Below are 19,379 nucleotides of genomic sequence, written 5' to 3'. Positions count from 1 at the left end.
CTTGAAAGTGGCCAGGTTGTCTGTGGTTGGGTTTTTTTCTCCAGGCTTTCTCGAGGGTACAACAGAACTTCTTGGATTTCTTAAGGTCATTGTTGAACCAGGGGGCTTTTTTGCTACCTTGCTTGATTAGATGGTTTTTCAAGGGTGCTAGTCCGTCGGCGCTGTGGGTGATCCATTGTGTGAGGTTGGTGGCTGCTTGGTTTGGGTCCGATGATTTGGCAGGATGGTTTTGGTGAAGCGATGTGAATAGTTAGTTGGTTGGTGATTTTGTTCCAATTTCTTCGAGGAATAGGTTGTGGGGGGTTGTGGGTCGTGGTCTTTTTGTAGTTGAAGTGAACACAACTGTGGTCCGTCCAATGGAGAGCTGTGGTGTGATCGAAGGAGCTGTGCTTGCTGGAGGTGAAGATCGGGTCGAGCGTGTGTCCGGCAAAGTGGGTGGGGGTGTCAACAATTTGTTTGAGTCAGAGATTGGCCAGGCTGTCCAGAAGGGTGGTGGTGTTGCTGTCGTTTTTCTTTTCCAGGTGGAAGTTGAGCTCTCCCAGTAGAATGTACTTCTCGGAGAGGAGGGCATGTGGGCTGATGAAGTCAGTGATGTCTTCGCTGAATTGTGTGCGGGTTCCTGGTGGTCTGTAGATGAGGGTGCCTCCGAGTGTGGTTTTGGGGTCGGTGTGGATCTGGAAGTGAAGGTGTTCGGCGGTAGCGAGGTTGTCGGAACTGGTCGTGATGCGGATGGTGTTCTTATGGACGATGGCGATGCCTCCTCCTGTTTGGTTGGTGCGATCTTTTCGGATTATCTTGTAGGCGTCCGGGATGGCTATGGTGATGTCGGGCGCTGATGAGGCGTTCATCCAGGTTTCTGTAAGGAAGGCGACGTCCGGCGATGTAGGTTCCAGAGTTCAATGGAGTGTCTGTGGACCGAGCGGGTGTTGAGCAGGATGCACTTCAGGTGGTTGTTGTCGGAGCTCTGTTTGGAGTTTGTGGATTTGGTGTGGGTCCTGATGCAGTCGAACTTGCAGGAGTGGCAGGTGAAGGGTCCATGGGTGTGTCCTGGGGCAGCTTGGTAGCATTGTGGTGTGCTGCCGGGGTGAAGGGCTGAGAGGGTTGCGGCGTCGTATGTTATGCGGGTGGAATGGGTTTTGCGGGGGCAGGGGGTCTGGCCCTGGGCACGGACGGGCGTAGACGGGCTTACCTTTGGCGCACCTTCGGCGTGCATGGGGCGCGACCGCTCCGCGTGAACGCTGCGCGCAAAGTCATCTGTCATGTGGATAGTGGAGGGGCGAGGGAGGAGCAGCTGGGAGGCGGGAGCGGGGTGGAGAGCCGGGCAGGGAGGCACAACAACAAACAACAAAATGGCAGCAAGCCAAAAGCGAAAAACAGGATTGGGGCACAATCTAAATAAACGCGAAGAAAATGGCAGTTGCACAGTCGGGCACAAATTAATTATTCAGGCAGCACAGCACAATTCAAATATCGTGAAAGCGCACTTTCGCAATATAGCGCTACGATTCAAATATACTAAGCAATCAGGCACTAATAATTGTGGGAGCAATGCGAGCTAGCAGAGAGCAATCTGGCAGTATAGCGCTACAATACCACAAGCCTCAAGTAGAGCAGGGAGCAGTGTGAGGAGCGACCGCTTCTGAAGGGATCAGGACGGTCACAGCGCTACAGCGGGAGAGCGGAGCCTAGACTATCAGAAGGAGGGAGGAGCAGCTGGGAGGCGGGACAACGACACCCACTGAAAGTGGGGAACCAAGAACCCTGAGCAGAAAAGAAATTAAGCACAGGAGAAGGGCCAAGACAGCCGAGCTACATCAATGCCACAATGAACTGGTGACCTGCGAGAGGTGATGCCACCAGAGGCACATAAAAGCAGGGTACGAAAATTCGCCACCCTAGGACAATTTGACAGCAGTTGCAGGATTCGAACCCTTGTTCGATGAGATCCCTTGCCACAACAGGCACAAGACACATCAGCTATAGCACCTGGTTGAAAACCCCGGGAGAACCAAGCACCCCAGGAGCAAGCATCAGACCGCCCGGCCCCCACCCCCCCTTCCGGGGGAGCCAAGGCCAAAGGAAACAGACGTCAACCCAAAGGGGAGGATACAAAAAGGAGGAGTGGCGGGGAAAGGCGGGCCAAACCCCCAACAGTAAAGCGCATGAACACCCGTAGGCAACGGGGCCCAAAAAAAGACAACGTTTGTTGCCCAACACAATGGCACACACAATATCGACCTGAGAAGGACGAAATGCTGAGCGGGCCCACCGGGAATCTGAACCAGCGACCAAGAGGTCGAACACAGGCCCCAGCAGTGGACACAGCAGTCCACTGAGCCACCAGCCCCACACCACAGGTAGCTCACAGCACCAGGAAAACCTTGGCGGGCACACAACCAGGAACAAACCAGGCCCGACCATGCAGCACCCAGGGCAATTACAAAGGCCATACGGCAGAAGGCAGCAAAGGGCCAAGGAGCCAGAAGGGCCCCAGAGGAAACGCACACCAACTTGCCCAGAAGCACATAGAAGACCATAGACAAGAGACCCAAGAAAGGGGAGAGACCCCGGACAGGCCCGGAACAGAGAGACCAACCCAGACCCAACACCGGCCCGGGAACCATCCACCACCAGGTGAAGGACCCAGGAGCCGGAGAAGGCAGGAGAACCAAAAACAGTCTGCCCGCAGGGAGAGAGGCAGGCAGAGGCATCGGGAAAGGTGGCACCAGAAGGCAGAAGCCGGGAGATGGTACAGAAGGGGTGCTACAACCACAACCCCATCCCCAAAAGGGCTGGGAGGAACTCCGTCCAAGACTGGGGACGAACACATGAACCCGAGATAGCAGATGCACAAGAGGACCAACGAGCAAAAACAGTGTGGCCAAGGGCTCGGCTAACATAACAAGTGTACATGCAAAATGCACGTACCAATCAAGGATCAAAAGACGCAGAACAACAGACGTCTATTGTCACCCCACGCATAGGAACTCAGCGTATCGACCACAGAAGGAAGAAAGGCAGAGTGGACCCGCCAGGAAAAGAACCTGTGACCTTGAGGACGAACACAGGACCCTACAGGGGATACAAAAGTCCACAGTGTCCCCACACACAGAAAGAGAGGCAATCCAAAGTCGTGGGCCAAAAACACAGGACCAAGTAATGAAGCCAGTCACCACGAGGCGAAGTCCGACCTGAAACATGCGACGGAAAGCACTGCATGGCAAGGAACACTTGGAACTGCAACCGCATGACCCAGGCACACGAAAAACAGCGCGCAAGGAGCGTAAAGACACCCCGCCCGGGGAAGGCACGCAGCACAAAGCCACAAGCAAGGCACAGTGCCCAGTGAACAGGAACCATTCACAGAACCAGATAGGACACAATGTCACGGGGAGTGCAAGAGACCCGTCCACAAACACTCCAATGAGCAATAATACATTGGCACCACTTACTGACATCACCACAAAGGGAAGCACAATGGGGGCAAAACCGGCAAGCCACGCAAGGATGCGGCACCAACACCGAGCCAGATCGCTGTCGAAACAGAGCAAACGTGCGGGCAGGGTTCGGGATGTTTAAATAAACTCCATATCAAGGATATTAACAGCACCCACACGAAGTACTGAGTCCACAGTATAAGTTCACTATTTGAAAATGTACCACCTGTGGATACATTTACAGCATAGGTAGGATTCGAACCCTGGCCTGTGAGGGCAGCACCACCAAAGGTACAAGACATAGCTGTAAGCTATAGCCCATGGGTCCTGACACCCGATGAATCCAGAACAGAACCCCAGGAGGCGCCGCCATCACCCCACGAACACCAACGTGCTGGCGGGGGAGCCGCAAGACAGGACCGAGGCAGCAACGAATGAGAAGTAAAGCAAAACGTAAAACATTACCACATTGGAAAGCTGCATGGGAGCCAATCGGACCATGTCCTGCCACGCAAAAATGCGGTGCTCACCAGCAGTCCACCGGACAACAGCAGAGGAGCCAGCCCCTGCCGCAAGCACCACCGCCGCCTGGAGTGTCCTCCAGCATTCACGAGAAATAGAAACAGTGCCCCATAATGAAACAAACAGAGAAGTGCGCAACATATCACTGGGAGGAAGTAAGCGGACACCCGGACAGCAGTCCCGGCAGCCGGTGCAAGTGAGCACCGGCTCAGCGCTTCACGTGAGGCATTAAAACAAAAACTCACCAGATCGCTTAAGCATAGTAGCGTTAAAAGCCCCGCACGTAGGTGGAAAATGCCACCGACCCAGCACCGCCACACCCCAGACGCTCAGCGCAGGAGCGGCAGTGCCGGGTAAAGTGGACAGGCAGCCGCCCCCATCGCTCAACGCTGGAGTGGCGCCAAACAAAACCGCTGTCTGCTCCAATTACAAAAGAAAGTAACACTTAGTTCATAGTCAAAAACTCACAGCAAGCGAAAAACGAAAGTAGGAGGGGAGCGGTGGCTGTAATACAAACGGGGACGCTAGAGCAGACCCCAAAAAACAAAAAAGGAAAGATACATTACTGAGACCGGACAACCGAACCGTCCACGGATACTGTAGATGGGTGTTCTGCAGGAACACAGAGAGAAAAAATAGGATGTTTTTCTGTGTTGGTCCCACCCTTATAGGCCAGGTGACAGGTACTTCCTATCAGGCAGCCATATTGGGTGATGACCTTTTTAATTTATGGGTAAATGCTGTGTCTGGAACACGGGGTGCTCCTTTGTGACTGTGACGAGGAAGACGGACAAGGATGGTAATGTGCGCACACTACTGTGTCCATGACAAGGTTATGCCAAAGTCGCAGTATTACTAGGTACTGGCACCAGTTTGTACTGTCTTCAGTACCATTATGTATGGGTACTAGAATGTACACATGAGCAGTGTGCAGAGAATGCCCTGCTCTGTACAAACTGTGTTCCACTCATGTTGTACTGCTACCGATATGTGTTGTGTGTAGGGAAAGACCTAAGCCCTTACATTGTGAAAAAGTATCACAATGTGCTGATACCAGTAAAGTGCAGCATGTAAGGCAAGGCCTGCGCATAGGGTAATGATGTACTGCCTTGTCCATTCCCTTGCCATTTCCTGTGAAATTTATGAACAGGAGTACTGTTCACAGCGCTGTGTCCCACTGTGCAGACCTTTGAGCACATTCAAAATGTAAACCATTCCAAAACCCAAGGAGTTTACTAAATAAACCTGCAATTTAGAAATGTAATGGTTCTTTTCTAGGTGAAATTCTAACATATATATATATATATTTTTAAAGTATTACAAATTCCTTAACAGAACTTCTAGTTTAAGATGATAAAGTTAAGTACTCAAACCACAAAATCTAATAATTATCCCTTGTTTGGCAACCATATTTGCTCTCCTCCTTCAATCCCAAACCAACTTGATTCCAGTGTTTAGATTTGGGCCAGGGTGCTGGTAAAACGGGCACTGGGATGTCTGGTGGTGTCCTCTTGATTTTAGTTCATTTTGTTAGGATCTCGCCGCCTCCTCCCTATTCCTCAGTAAGCAAGAATTGGAGCTCAGAAGGGCACATTTGGCCGTGGGTTAGCTGTAAAAAAATCACTTAGCCCTAGCACCTAGACAGAAGTGTGACAGATATTTTTGATAGTTATGAATTTGAGGAGTGTTGATGAGTATTAGGGTAAGTTGATTGTTTTGATCATAACTTTTAGGTTTTCGCTTGTTGGTTGCTTTCTTCCTCTGTAGACCCTCCCTATACATTATGCTATACTTTTCTGTGTCTATGCCCAGAGATTTGTTTCCTCCTTTGCAGTTGAATCTGTCTGTAGATTGTGCACATTTGTGGGGGAAGAGGGAGGTTGGATTATTGAACGTGTAGATTTTACAGTTTTGTAAACTTATTTTTATCCATTTTAATAGATTTGATTTTTGTCATGAGGACAAAGAAAAGCGACCGTCTGAAAATCTGGGTCAAGTATTGTTTGGGGAAAGAATAGAGCCATCGCCATACAAGGTTTGTTTACACTTATTTAATTATTACATTGCAACTGTTAAATAAATTAATTGTCTTCCAAAACTGTATACTCACAAGTTAAAATGACACTAAAACCAAATTAATATTAGTAATTGTCTCCCAAAATCTCGAACAAGATATAGCCCATACACACAGATCCAATAGGTGTTGGATGCCATGGGGCAGGATTACTTAATGTGATGTTGTCATGCAGAGTAACACAGGAGTATTGGCAGAAGGTAGTCTCATACCTGCAATTGCCAGTGGGAGATATGGTCAAATCTTGCACCGACAAAGAACTTAAATGAAATACTATGTGGCAGGTCTGGGACTTTATTCATGCAAAGCAGAGAATCAAGATTCAACGGAATGACGCCCAGTTATCTTATATGTGTGAAGAACTTTCTGAATGGATGTTAGCTGAAGAAGTCTGTCTGTCCATGGTTAGGATGTACAATAAATTGACAGAAGACCCTGTTGACTAGAAAGTAATGTGTGAGACATTACTTAGCTCTACAGCAGAAACTAATAAAGATTAGGATATTCCCTCTTCATACCTCTTGCCCATGCCCTTCAGGGCATCAAGTTTGTTTACTAAGCTATGCATTCACCACAGAACTGTTTGTATGCTTTGCTGTCAACCAGAACGGAAACTATGCTACTAGTGACCGCTACATCACAATCTAGGGATATGGACTTGATAGCCTTCTAGCATCCTATAGGCACACCCTCTTAGTTTACTTCATTTTCTCTCTCCTGCTTCTTTTATGCCTTTCTCTCTAGTATTGTTTGAACTTGCTACTATCTGCGATAAAAAGGTAAAAAAAAAAAATAGTAACTGATTTATTTTCATTATTTTAAAATCTGTATGCTCAGATGTTAAAAATATTGTATAGTCAAGCATAATATTAGTATCTTACTGATTAAATGACTGTTTCACCCTTCACCAAACAAACCCTTGCACCAAACACCCACGTGTCCGCTTCCTAATATGTTGTAGGTTATTTCACCAAGAACATTGAGTTATAAGTGGCTTGAGAGTTACATTGATTGTGTTGTATTTTCTTGTTTTGCTTAAAAATTTAAATGGAGGTAAATATGCCATCTGTGGTTTTCTTAAGTTCTACAACATTTGAAGGCTAAGCTGTTGACAAAATTAACAGTTCTCTTGTGACCAGCAAATAATGACCTTTTTTTTGTCTGAATGGGATAGGCACATCCTGTGCATACTCACATCATTTAGTGTTGGACTCAAGTCTATCTATCATTGACTGTTTGCATGGCTGAAAAGACGTATACTGATGTTGCCATAAATCTTAGTATGAAAACGGAGGCAGACTATCTTGGATTCTTTTCTTTCAGCTGAAATGAATAGCCTTTCAGAGGATTGGAGCGCTTCCATGAAAAACTAGCACAACACACACTGACCTTTTTAGGGAAAGAACTCCTCAGAAGGACTGTTATTGCTGAAAGCCCTTTTCGGAATTCATGGTGGTGCATGGGTTCTTTGAGTGATTCAAAGCACACATCTAACTACTAATATAATACATTTAACATTTTTTCTTGGAGTAACACTGGGTTTGCTGGAAAGTCATTGCTAAGAGTATGCAACCTGTGCTCAACCAGGGTTTATAATAACACCAAATGTTGGTAAGAAAACAGTACTGCTCTGAAGTCAAGGCACCAATCTCCCCTAGACTCTGCTCAGAAGCAGAAACCCATAGCTATTGAACACTCTTCAATTAATGTGAAAGTAATCAAGCTATAAGATGGATTGAATCAAACTTTAGAGTGAGTAGAGGGACACCTGCATGGCCAACCATAGCTGCTGATTTCTGAAAGAACCAATTAGTTATGGAATCCTCACCTTAGCATTACCCCAGGCGTCAGACTGGATCCGGAGAATTTTTTCTTCAGCAGTACCCCTGCATGTCGATGGATGGCGTCGGTCGACTCCGCCGCGTTCGGCGGTTGTGTCGTGGTTGCCGGAATGACTTTGCGGAATCTACTTAGATGCTGCCCTCGTGCGCTGACGTCAGTTCTTTCTTTTTCCGCACCATCCATCGCAGATCCAGAGAGACCGTACCTTCAGTCACTTTTTGACTCTATTTTAGTGACTTTTTGTCGACATATTTTCGAGTCCCTAGACTCCTGGTGCACGTAGGGATGTTCCATCCTTTAACCAGCTTATTGTCTGTTATGGACCAGCACCTTGTGTGCCTTTAGTGCTTGGAGTGCGATCACGACCCGAAGTGTTACTCCCACTGCTGGGCCATGAACCTAAAGTCTTTGCGGGAGCGGTCCCAAAAGGTTCTCGAGGCTCGGAAGTCCGCTCTGCACCGATCGACGTCCTGGTCGGGAGGGAGGTCACGGAACCGGTTGCGGAGTTGTCACCACCACTCTTCACCCAAGTCTGCGGGTAAGTCGAAGTACAAAAAGACGGCAAAGTTTTGTGTGAATAGCATGCTATTGTACCGTTGAAATTCTGCTCTCAAAGAGTTGTAAAAAAAAAAAGGAAGGAGAAGAAGCATAGTCGCTCTTCGCTTTCTCCATGTCCGCCGCAGACGGCTGAAGCGGAAGTTAGTCATCCAGCTCCGCCTGTGGAGGCTGTTGGGTCGACTCCAACCTTCCCTCTCCTTCCAGGAGCCGGAGCGAGCCCTGCCCAGCTTCAAAGCTTTTACGAAGCCTTGCATTCAATATTCGGGCAGCCCGACTCCGCTGGCGCACCCTTGCGCCAGCGGACTCTGTTGGGGGCTCTAGGCCTTTGATTCTGGCGGCTTTGTTGCTGCAGGGCCCCCAAGGATCAAGGCCTGGATCCCTATCGGCGCTGGTCGACCTCATGACACCTCCGGCGCCGAATCCAGTGACGACACCTTCACCGGCACCTCAAATGCCGGTTGTGTCCCAGCCGACGTCGACCCCAGCCTCCCCCTCGATTTAGATGCAGAGCCGGACCGACGTCGGGACCGGAACCGACTGGTACGTTTGTACCATTGTTCTCCCCTGGTATTCCCTATCCCCCTCAGTGGCTACCAGAGGAGGATGAGGAGGACTGGGAGGGGTCTGTGGACTCTCTAGAAGACCAGTTGGAAGAACCGGATTGGAGAGAGGAGTTTGGTGAGGTCAGTAGTCTGGACACGTCGCCAGACCTTGGCATGCTTTCTTTTCCTGCCGTGGCTACGCAGGAGGGTGCATCTTATGCAGTGGTGTTGCGTGGTGCGGCCGAGGCCTTAAACCTCAAGCTTCCTACGGTGGTAGTTAGGACTCACTTCCTGACTGAGATGCTGCAGCGGCCTCTTCAGAGCCCCTGCTGCCATTCAATGAAGCCCTCACAGACATCCTTTTGGGCACCTGATCCAAGCTCAACACAGGGCGTCCTATTGATAGGATGATTGCCCTACGCCACCGTCCGGCCCCGGGCAACCCGAGTTTCCTCTCCCAACACCCCACCCCTGAGAGATTGTTGGTCCAAGCCTCGTTTTCCAATGGCGCATATCCGAACGCACCACCTGAAAGGGTATCTAAGAAGCGGGCCACCTTGGGAAGATCTTCCTCCAGCTTAGGACTGCGGTCGGTGAACACCACATGTCTCTTGGGCCGTTACTCCCACTATGTGTGGGACACGTTTGCGCAGGTGCTGCCACAGTGCCCGGTGGAGGCCTGGGCCGTGCTCTTCCGTGCTGTTGCCGTAGGGAGAGACCAGCGAAGTTTGCCATCCGGTGTGGCCTGGGCTTCAACCAGATCTTTAGGCCTTGCTTCCACCTCCTGCCCAGCGCAGTCTGCTTTTCGCCTCCTTTTGTGGCTGCAGAAGGGGTGCCCCACCACTTTCCGGTCAGAGCCACAGGCCTGCGCAAGCTGTCCAGTCTCTGCACGGCCGTGGGGTGGCAGCTTGGTTTTGAACCACCTGAAGGCATCTGAGTTGATAAGGCCGGATTGACACAGTATAGGGAATTGGCATAATCCAATTGGGAAATCACCAAGGCTAAGATAACCAAGGTCAGGGCCTCCCTAGACAAAAATCTGCTGATTTTCCTTATTCTCCGTATTTGGAAGAAACTAGCAGAAACTACTGAGCTTATTTGGGCATTCATTGACAGATCGTTAGAAATCATGATGCCTAAGCTTTTTGCAGAGTCTGCAGGCTCTGGAGGGTTACCTAGGGATGTTGGCCAGAAGTTAGAATGCCCTGGGTTAGAGGAGCCACCTGTAAGAATCAGCTCGGTTTTGTCAGGGTTGAGCTTAAGTTGGTTATGAATCATCCTATCCCTGATAAGAATCATTGTGGATTGAAAGTGGGTGACTGACGATGCTGACAAATTGATTTCAAACACTAATTGGAGGTTGTCCGCATAGTTGAAAGTCCCAATCCTTTTTTCTCTCAAGGATCGAATTAGTTGGAGCAGGTACAAATTAAAAAAGGAGGGGAGAAAGAGAAGAACCCTGAGGGACCCCACAGGTCAGTTACCTCTTGTTCAAAGAGAAATTAGCCAGCCGCACTGCTTTGAAGCGATTACTGAGAAAGGAAGAAAGCCATCTTAATGCCAGCCCCTGGATCCCCGCACTTCTGACACGGCCAATCAGAATGTTATGATCGACCGTGTCGAAGGCTGCTGATAAATCCAAAAGGACCAGGGCCCGGGGGGTACCTTTATCTGCTCTTCTTCTTAGTTCATCCATGGAAGTGAGTATAACAGATTCAGTTGAATTGATGGGTCTAAAACCTGCCTGATGGGAATCAAAGATCTGATGGTGTTCGATAAATGAGTTAAGACAATTGGCCACATATGCCTGAAGGACTTTGCCCAGATAGGGCAGAGGGGGAAATGGGGCGGTAATTACCAAGGACTGACCGGTTCGCACTAGTTTTCTTCAGAATGAGGATGATTTCCGCATTTTTAAATTTATCAGGAACGATAGAGATTAAGTTAGTTGTTAAGAAACAAAAGAGGGGGATCAGGACAAATAGAAAAAGCTTCTCGAAGAATGTGAGGGGGACAACAATCAGTAAGGGAGCCAGAGTCGACCTTTTTAATTAGATCAAGAATGGTCTCCTTCGAAATCAAAGGAATGTGATCCAACTGGTTTTGGTTCTGAGAGATGTTCAAGTCATAAGTGGAGGGACTGGATGGGGGAATACTAGCTTAGATGACTGCAATTTTCTCAATAAAAAAAGAATTAAGAGTCACCAAGACTCTATGTTGGGACTGGCTTTGGCATGATCCTGTCTGGTTTAGAAAGCTCATTCACAATCGAGAACCATCGTTGGGCATCATAGGGTCTTAAAATGGTGATTTTCTTAAGAGGGGCGTTACGATCGCTGACCCACTCGAGCCAGTCTTAATGCTCTCTGTCTGGGTCTGAAATGCCTCCAGTGCAGATGGGGCTGTATCTATTAACAGTGATCTGAATTGGTCAGTATTCATATGTTGCCAGTTTCTAGACAACACATTCTTTGAGTTTAGTGGTTTTCGAGGGGGAGGTAGCACTAAGAGAATTTTATTAAAAAATTATCAGACCAGATACAGGGAGAGATCAATGGAGTAGAGATCTCCAAATTGGATGTCCATATTTGCCTCCCTTCCCGAGCCATTACAGGCCCGGGGAGCTCATCCCCGAGGCTACATGTCATAAAAGGAGTCTGGCGTGAGTCCTCTCTCCCCAAGCTATTTTAGGCCCCCAGAGTCCACCCCTGCAGCTGAAATTTGTACAGAAAGGGGCCGCGTGGCTCCCCTCCCTGAGCCTTCAGTGGCTCCGGGAAGCCCACCCCAGGACCAATTTATTTACTTATATCGGATAGGGGCCACGGGCCCCCTTATCCAAGCCACTGAGCCCATGCAGGGAGTGGGATCAAGATATTGCTTCTGCCCGGAGGGAGCAGCATACATAGCTGTTCCATGCAGGGGGGTGCAATACTGCCTCCAGCAGCATGCCGGTAGCCGACTTGGGCCACCCGCATGAAATGTAGGGTGATGGGGTCCCCATAACTAGAATAGGCTGAGGGAGGCCTCCCCCTTAATTAGTAGACTGTGCCCATTTATAAAAATAAAAAAAAACATGACCTTGGACTGTCCAGGGCATATGCTCCGACCCTTCCACTTTAGTCACTGACATTTTCCAGGCTGATGGACTGTGTGCTTTCTCTACAATTGCACGTTGAAAAACTACCTGAAATCGTTAATGTATGATAATGCATGGTTGATTTATTTGAGCGTAATCTGTCTTCTGTAGTGGCTGCCCAAGATGAGTGGGTTCCTTCTTTTTGTCTCTTGGTCTAAGGGCATGTCAATCAATAATTTGTAAAGTGCGCTACTCACCCGTGAGGGTCTCAAGGCGCTGAGGGATGGAGGGGGGAGCACTACTGGTCAAACAGCCAGGTCTTTAGACTTATCCTGAAGGTCAGCAGGTCCTGGGTCTGATGCAGGTGGTTGGGGAGGGTGTTCCATGACTTGGTGGCGTGGTGGGAGAAAGATCTACCGCCGGTGGTCGTTCAGTGGATGCGTGGGACGGTGACAAGTGAGAGGGCGGTGGAGCCAGGCTGGCGGTTCGGGTTTTAGAAGGACCGGTATGCTGGTCCGGCGTTGTGGTGGGTTTTGTGAGCGTGGGTGTGGAGCTTGAAGGTTATTCTCTTGTTGACCGGGAGCCAGTGCAGGTCTCTAATGTGGGTGGTGATGTGGCTGTGGCGAGGGAGTCCGATGATGAGGCGTGCGGAGGCGTTTTGTATGCACTGGAGTCTCTTCTGAAGTCAGGCCCTAATTTCTGCTTAGAGGGCATTGCCGTAGTCCAGCCTGCTGCTGAGGAGAGCTTGGGTGACCGTTCTTCTGGTATCGGTGGGGATCTATCTGTAGATTTTGCGGAGCATGCGGAGGGTGTTGAAGCAGGAGGGGGCAACCGAGCGGACTTGCTGGGCCATGGAGAGTGTCCACGGTTCTCCCTTTTAATTGCTGCTGAGTATGCATAAATCGCCTACAAGCTGCACCTGTTGGCCCCGCCACTTCCACGTTAGTAGTAAGCAATGGAGCTGGTTCTGGGTAGGTTGGGCACAGGGCCTGGCCGCATGTCTTGCCCTGTTGTCAACCCCCTTCTGTGCACGGCAGTGGAAGTTGGCTTTAAGTTATGGTAATACATTATTACTTTACGTTAAAACCCTAGAAATTCACTGGGAAAATAAGGTTAAAGGAACTTTATAGTTAGGTGAATAGATCAGTGACAACATTACCGTTTTGAACTAAAAGAAAATACAAATTCACCAGTTATAGTTAGCAGACCTAGCTATTACTTGATCCCCTGCTGTGCACTGCTTATGACCTTGCATATTACATCACTACTGCCACGTTCTATGACATAATTTGGGACATCTCAAATTACATTGATGACCTCATTTATGATATCACTGATGACATCATCCAGTGAGTGTGTTGGTTTGTTTTATAGTTTACATAGTGGCGGGTAGCTACCATATTACTTTTCTACCTAATTTTGTACAGCCTGTTTCTAGCTAATGGGTCCAAGTGTTTACAATACGCATGTGCTCCTAACGCATAATAGGTGTGTAGCAGTATTGAACACATTATAAATCTTAGTTTAGAAGAGTACCTGTGTGCAGGTGACAGTTGATAATTTGTGTTCAGCATGTTCCGCACCATTTTTTGATTCTTCAGAAAATTTCCATGGAAAGATTGTACACACTAAGTACTAAATATTGTAAGCAGGCTTCAGTTATTAGACCGAGTAGTCTCCGCATGATAATTTCTACTTAACATAGAAGTCAGTGGGCCTGACGTACTAGCCTATGTACATGTGCTTCTTTTGTTTCAGAAAATGAGCGGTCTGTAAAGTTTTCACCTCCGTATGAAGACTACAGATGGTATATTCTTTAGCACTGTCAGACATTGGTTATTTTAAGCTATTAATGTATTTTTTGACAAGTGTTGCATAGAGTGTGGACAGTTCTTCAATACTCAGTGGTGTATTTCTCGTGAGTTTCACTGTATGCAAACTGTGTGGTACAGTGTAAACTCTCACCATAAACAATGTTTACAGTAGCCTCTTATCTGCTCATATCAGTTTCATTTCTCAATGTAGATTTGGTACTGTGAGATGTTTGGTACAGATAAAGGATGTCCTTAGTAGTTTATTAATTTTGGAACAGATGTTGAATAGCTTGAGTAAATTGACTTTCTCTGAACAGTTGTATACATATTCAGCACCGTGTGCAATAAGGGTTTCCCATATATCTGTTGTTGATTGTTAATGTGAACTAGGCTATCCTTGAGGTGTATAATATATGGTAGGTGTTGCACATAATACATGCCTGCTACACCTAGGGGAGTTATATCTGTGATGGCATTGATGCTGCTTCATATTATTCTTAGCTATTTTGTACTTACTTTCAGGATTCTAATACCATACTAGTTTATAGAGTAATGTAAAGAAAAGAAGCTTGAATAAGGTCATCAATGATGTAATTTGAGACGTCATCAGTGAAGTCCTATAAGATGTTAGAACATGTTATGAGTAATTGTTAGAATTACAAATATTAAGACAAGGACACCAGTGGAAGTAAGTCCTGTTTATTAATCATCCACTCTCCTCACTGGAGAGTGCACCAACATTCTATTGCAAGCTTCAGGGGATACCAACTGGGAAAGAGGGAAGGGGTGGACGGGAGGTACCATTTGGGAGGTAAGGTTACAACACATCTCCCTTCCATAGGGGTGACAAAGAACAGAAAAATAGGACCCACGGAGGTGGGACGGAAGACATTCTTTTCGTCATTTGAAATTAAAACTGAACCAGAACATTAATCGTGCGCATTTACAATTTTATCAAAGCTCCACCATTGACCATTTTCAAGTTGAACCACATTCTTAAGCACCTTCGCAATCTTACAGGGTGTGTAGTATTTGCTTTGGGTGACTCCCACTTTATTGCTCCTCCAGGCTTGTACATTGTCACCTACCTCCCACTGGGAATCCTTCACCCCATGTTTCGTATCATACCACCGCTTGTAATTGTCTTGGTGGAGTTGGATCTTTTCTGCTGTGGTCTCATGATCCACTTTCCTGGCCTCACCTCCACTCAACCAACTGGGATTCAACTTGGTGCAGGGTTCTCTCCCACGCAATGCTACAAAGGGTGAAATGCCTGTGACCTTATTCGGGGAGGTGTGGTATGCCCACAGGCACTTTTAAGGGAACTCTCTATGTCGTGTCCATTGGTGGCAGCTAACTTGATATGTTCCTTTATGATTCCGTTTGCCTGCTCGACTAACCCATTGGCTTTTGGGCAATACAAAACTGTGGTCTCATGTTTAATGTCCAATCCCTAGAGAAATTCCCACATTTCTTCCGAGCTAAACTGCATTCCGTTATCTGTCACCAAAGTCGCTGGAATGCCTTCTTCGACAAACACTCCATTCAAGAACTCAATCACCACCTTTGTGGTGATACTGTGCATAAACGTCTGTTTGATCCAATGGGTTGTGTAATCTATTAAGACCAGCATGAATCTCTTCCTTTCACCTAATTCCTGCATGGGTCCGATAATGTCCATGGCCAACTTGCTCCACAGTTTGGTTGGTACCATTACTGGAGATAATGGTGCCTTCTGCACCGCCTTAGATTTGTCGCTCTTGGCGCACGCTCCACAATCCTTTACAGCTTGTTCAGTCATGGCGTCCATCCTTGGGAACCAGAAACTGGATCTGACTCTGGCTTTAGTTAGGCTTCGCCCCAGGTGGCCTTCATGTGCTAAGTCAATGACCTTCTTCCTGAGGCCCTTGGGTGGAACTACTCTATGATTGCGATAGATTCTGCCTCTTATGAAACTTAATTCGTTTCTCACTTCCCAAAACTCCTATATGCCGGCATCCAGTTCATTCTTCTTGTTTGGCCATCCTTTTTCCATATATTCTTTTAAGGATTTCAATTCGCTGTCCTCTTTCATCTCTTCCTCCCATTCCCTTTCCGTGATCGCAGGCATCACCGTCATCAGTATAGGACTGTCCAGGGCTTCTTCTGTATGCCCCACTTCTGGTAACTGGGACCTTGACAGGAAATCCACGATTTTATTCTCCTTGCCTGGTACATACTCCATGTTGAAGTTATAGTGTTCAGTCCCAGGATCCATCTGCTGATGCGAGGTGTACAATTTTCTAACTCCTTCACAGAGAATATGAAGGTGAGGGGTTTATGATCGGTCCGGATGGTGAACCTCAAACCCCACAAGAAAAACTTGAAATGTCTAACGGCCCAGAAACAGGCCAAGGCCTCCCTTTCAATTACAGAATAATTCCGTTCAGGGTTTGTAAGGCTCCGGGATGCAAATGCAATAATCTTCTCCTCTTTTCCATCTTTCTGTATCAAGGTCGCGCCCAGGCCTTTGTTGGACGCATCTGTAGCCAGGATAGTTTTTTTTGATGCGTCAAATGTACCTAATGCTGGGGAGTTTATTCATTCCTCCTTTAACGAATTCACCACTGCATCATGCTCCTCGTTCCATAAGAAATCTTTGTTTTTCTTCATAAGCTCTCTCATGGATTCGCACTTGGCAGCAAAATTGTCCACATACTTGGACATATACTCTAAAAGCCCCAGGAAGGACTTGAGTTTTTCTTTGTTCTTGGGCCTGGGTGCTTCTTTCACTGCTTGGATTAGACTGCCCTTCGGTCTGAACCCGTCTTCTGTTATCTTGTGGCCCAAGTACTCAACTTCCTTCACTTTTATTTTGCATTTTTCTTTCTTCAGCAGACTCATGGACGCCGGTCTGACTGTGAACACCTGTCTTACGACCCCATCATGTTCTTCCTCCGTTTGTTCATAGACCAGTATGTCGTCCTGGAAACACATGGTACGTTCAACTCCTTCCAATATCTTCTGCATTGCTTTCTGGAATATGGCAGCTGCAGACGCCAGCCCAAAAGGCATCCGTTTAAACATGAATGCTCCGAATGGGGTGATGAACGCCGTGAGGGGTCTCGACTCTGGATGGAGTTCAATTTGGTGATATGCAATGGACAGGTCAATCACGCTGAAGTATCTAGCAGGGCCCATGGTGCTCAGCATTTCATTAATTATGGGCAAGGGATGTCTTTCCACCCATATATTGTAGTTTAAACTGCGCAAGTCCACACAAAGACGAATTCCTTCGCCGCTGGCTTTGGCCGCAATAACAATCGGAACCAACCATTCTGAGCAGTTTATTGGTTGGATTATGTCTAACTCGCATAGCTTGTGCAATTCTTCTTCCAGGGGTATTTTCGACTTTTGTGGCACTGGGCGTAGTTTATGTACGACTGGCCTAGCATTATACTTTAACTTGATTCTGTGTTGGAACTTGTGTAGACAGCCAAGCTCCTCTTTAAATAGCTGCCCAAACTCTTCGCAGATGTTATCGCTTCTCAGGGACCTGTCTGTGAGCAAAACTTGCTCGGCACTGTTGGGATCTAGGATGGTACCCAGCGCTTTCTGGTGAACCCATCCCAGTAAATTAGATCCTGATTCCACTACATACACTGTTCCATATGTTTCCCTGTCCTTAAAACGTAGCTGCACATTTTTCATGCCTACCAATGGTATTTTCCCTTTGTTGTATCCTGTGGGAGAAATATCGGGCATTTTCAATTGATTCACATTACAATTTTCCATAGTCACAAAATCAACTTTGTTCAGTAAGGTGTATGGAGAGCATGAGTCTGCGTACATTTCTACACATTGGTTATCAAGGAAGACTTCACATTTGGGGTAAATAGAGTTAACGGTACTATTTATATCTTTTACTTGCAAGATTATCTTCCCACCTCTTTGCTCTATACACTTTACTTCCCTGGCCGCACTTTTCTCCATGTTCCTTCCCTCATTTCTAGTGTGCAGTTCACCATCTCTACATACTCTCGCGAAATGCCCTCTCCTATTACATTTTTTACACGTGACAAACGTTGTAGGGCACTGGTAAAAAGTTGCCAAACGGTTATTGCTGCCACACCGATAGCATTTAGGACCCTTCTCCTTAGGCTCTCCTCTCACACTGTAATTTTCTTTTGACTTAACCTTACACACTCGTTGCAGTCCTCCTCATCCTTTACAGGAGCTACTTCCTCTCCATTAGGTTTCATTTCTTTAATGCATCTTGCTGTATGTTCTACTGACTTGGCTATTTCAATTGCTTCTCTTAACCCTGGGTTTTTGGCAAGTAACTTCTCCTGGATACGTGGGTTATTGGTGCATCTCACAAGTTGGTCCCTTGTGAGGGAATCAGTTAAACTACCAAACTCACATAGCTGTGTCGGACCCCACAATGTAGCAATGACATTTTGCACAGATTCTTGTTTACCCTGACACCTTTTGAAAAACTCACGGCGTTCCAACACCAAATTTATTTTGTCTCCAATGTTTTTCTAACTTTCCCATAGTTTGCTCATACGCATCAACATCAGTTTCATCCTCCCCCTCTTGTTCTAGCATAGGTAGAGACTCATAAACCTTGCGCCCTTGTCTACCCAAATTGTGTAACAATATGTGTTTTTTCCTTTCTGCCTTATATTTGTTGCCTCCAACAGCAATCAATTATGACTCAAATAATTTTACCCACTCCTTCCAACTGATTTCAGGTTCGCCTATCTCGTTCAGGAAGGGTGGAGGTTGACTCATGCTTGCTGCTGCCATATTGTTACGCTAAATTATACCTGTAGAGTGGACAACGAAAACCTTGGTACTGCACCACCACTACCTGACTCATACAATAACCAAACACCCACAGAATATTAATTTCCCAGCACAGTTTTACAAGGGAATCTGGTACATTCGCTAAAAAGTCACAGTTCCAGTGAAATGTGAAGAACTACTGAGTGTCCTTCCAGTTCTACTCTGTCAGTTGATCGATTTCACTCACCACCACAACCTGGAAGCTAGTTCCACTCGAAATCCACTGTTCGCCTTAGCTGGGGTGGGGAGTAACACTACAAAAACGGTCCGCAAGGCAGCCTCAAGAAACAGCTGGCCCAACGATCTATTTCTCCAGTAGGGGTTAACTTCTTCACAAAACACCCGGCCCTTAGCTGCTGGTGCGCCGGCTGCGTCCTGGATATCCGGATTAAGTCAGGTGACGCTAGGGCGTCCTGACAGGAATTATCTCCTTCCGACCTCAGGCTCTGAACGAGCAACGCTCCTCAAGTGGGACAGTCTTGCCCAGCTCCTCTCGTGCGGCAAATCGCACCTGACGCCCACTACACACTCCTCGATCCAAAGACGACGCCTGGGCTCTCCGACGCCTCATGCACTTGCCCCCTCAGTTGCAGACACACGGAACCACCGAAATACAGCGCAGCTCCCCACCGCGGCAAGCCTGGACACAGCGGTTACCACAGGACACAACACGCTCTCCCGGTT

At 47.4% G+C, this 19,379-nt stretch overlaps 1 protein-coding gene across 1 annotated transcript in view; it reads left to right on the top strand.

The window, feature by feature from the left end:
- Positions 1–19,379, top strand: part of TM9SF2 (transmembrane 9 superfamily member 2) — a 395,116-nt gene that overhangs the window by 77,316 nt on the left and 298,421 nt on the right. The window contains exon 3 of the mRNA XM_086934380.1: positions 5,901–5,994. Within this exon, the coding sequence (XP_086790506.1) occupies positions 5,901–5,994 (94 nt within the window). The remainder of the gene's footprint in view (positions 1–5,900; positions 5,995–19,379) is intronic.

This window comes from Lissotriton vulgaris, chromosome 8, assembly GCF_964263255.1.
Source record: "Lissotriton vulgaris chromosome 8, aLisVul1.2, whole genome shotgun sequence".
NCBI lineage: Eukaryota > Metazoa > Chordata > Amphibia > Caudata > Salamandridae > Lissotriton > Lissotriton vulgaris.
The sequence above is the reverse complement of the archived record's forward strand: the minus strand, read 5'-3'. Positions and strand labels throughout refer to the sequence as shown.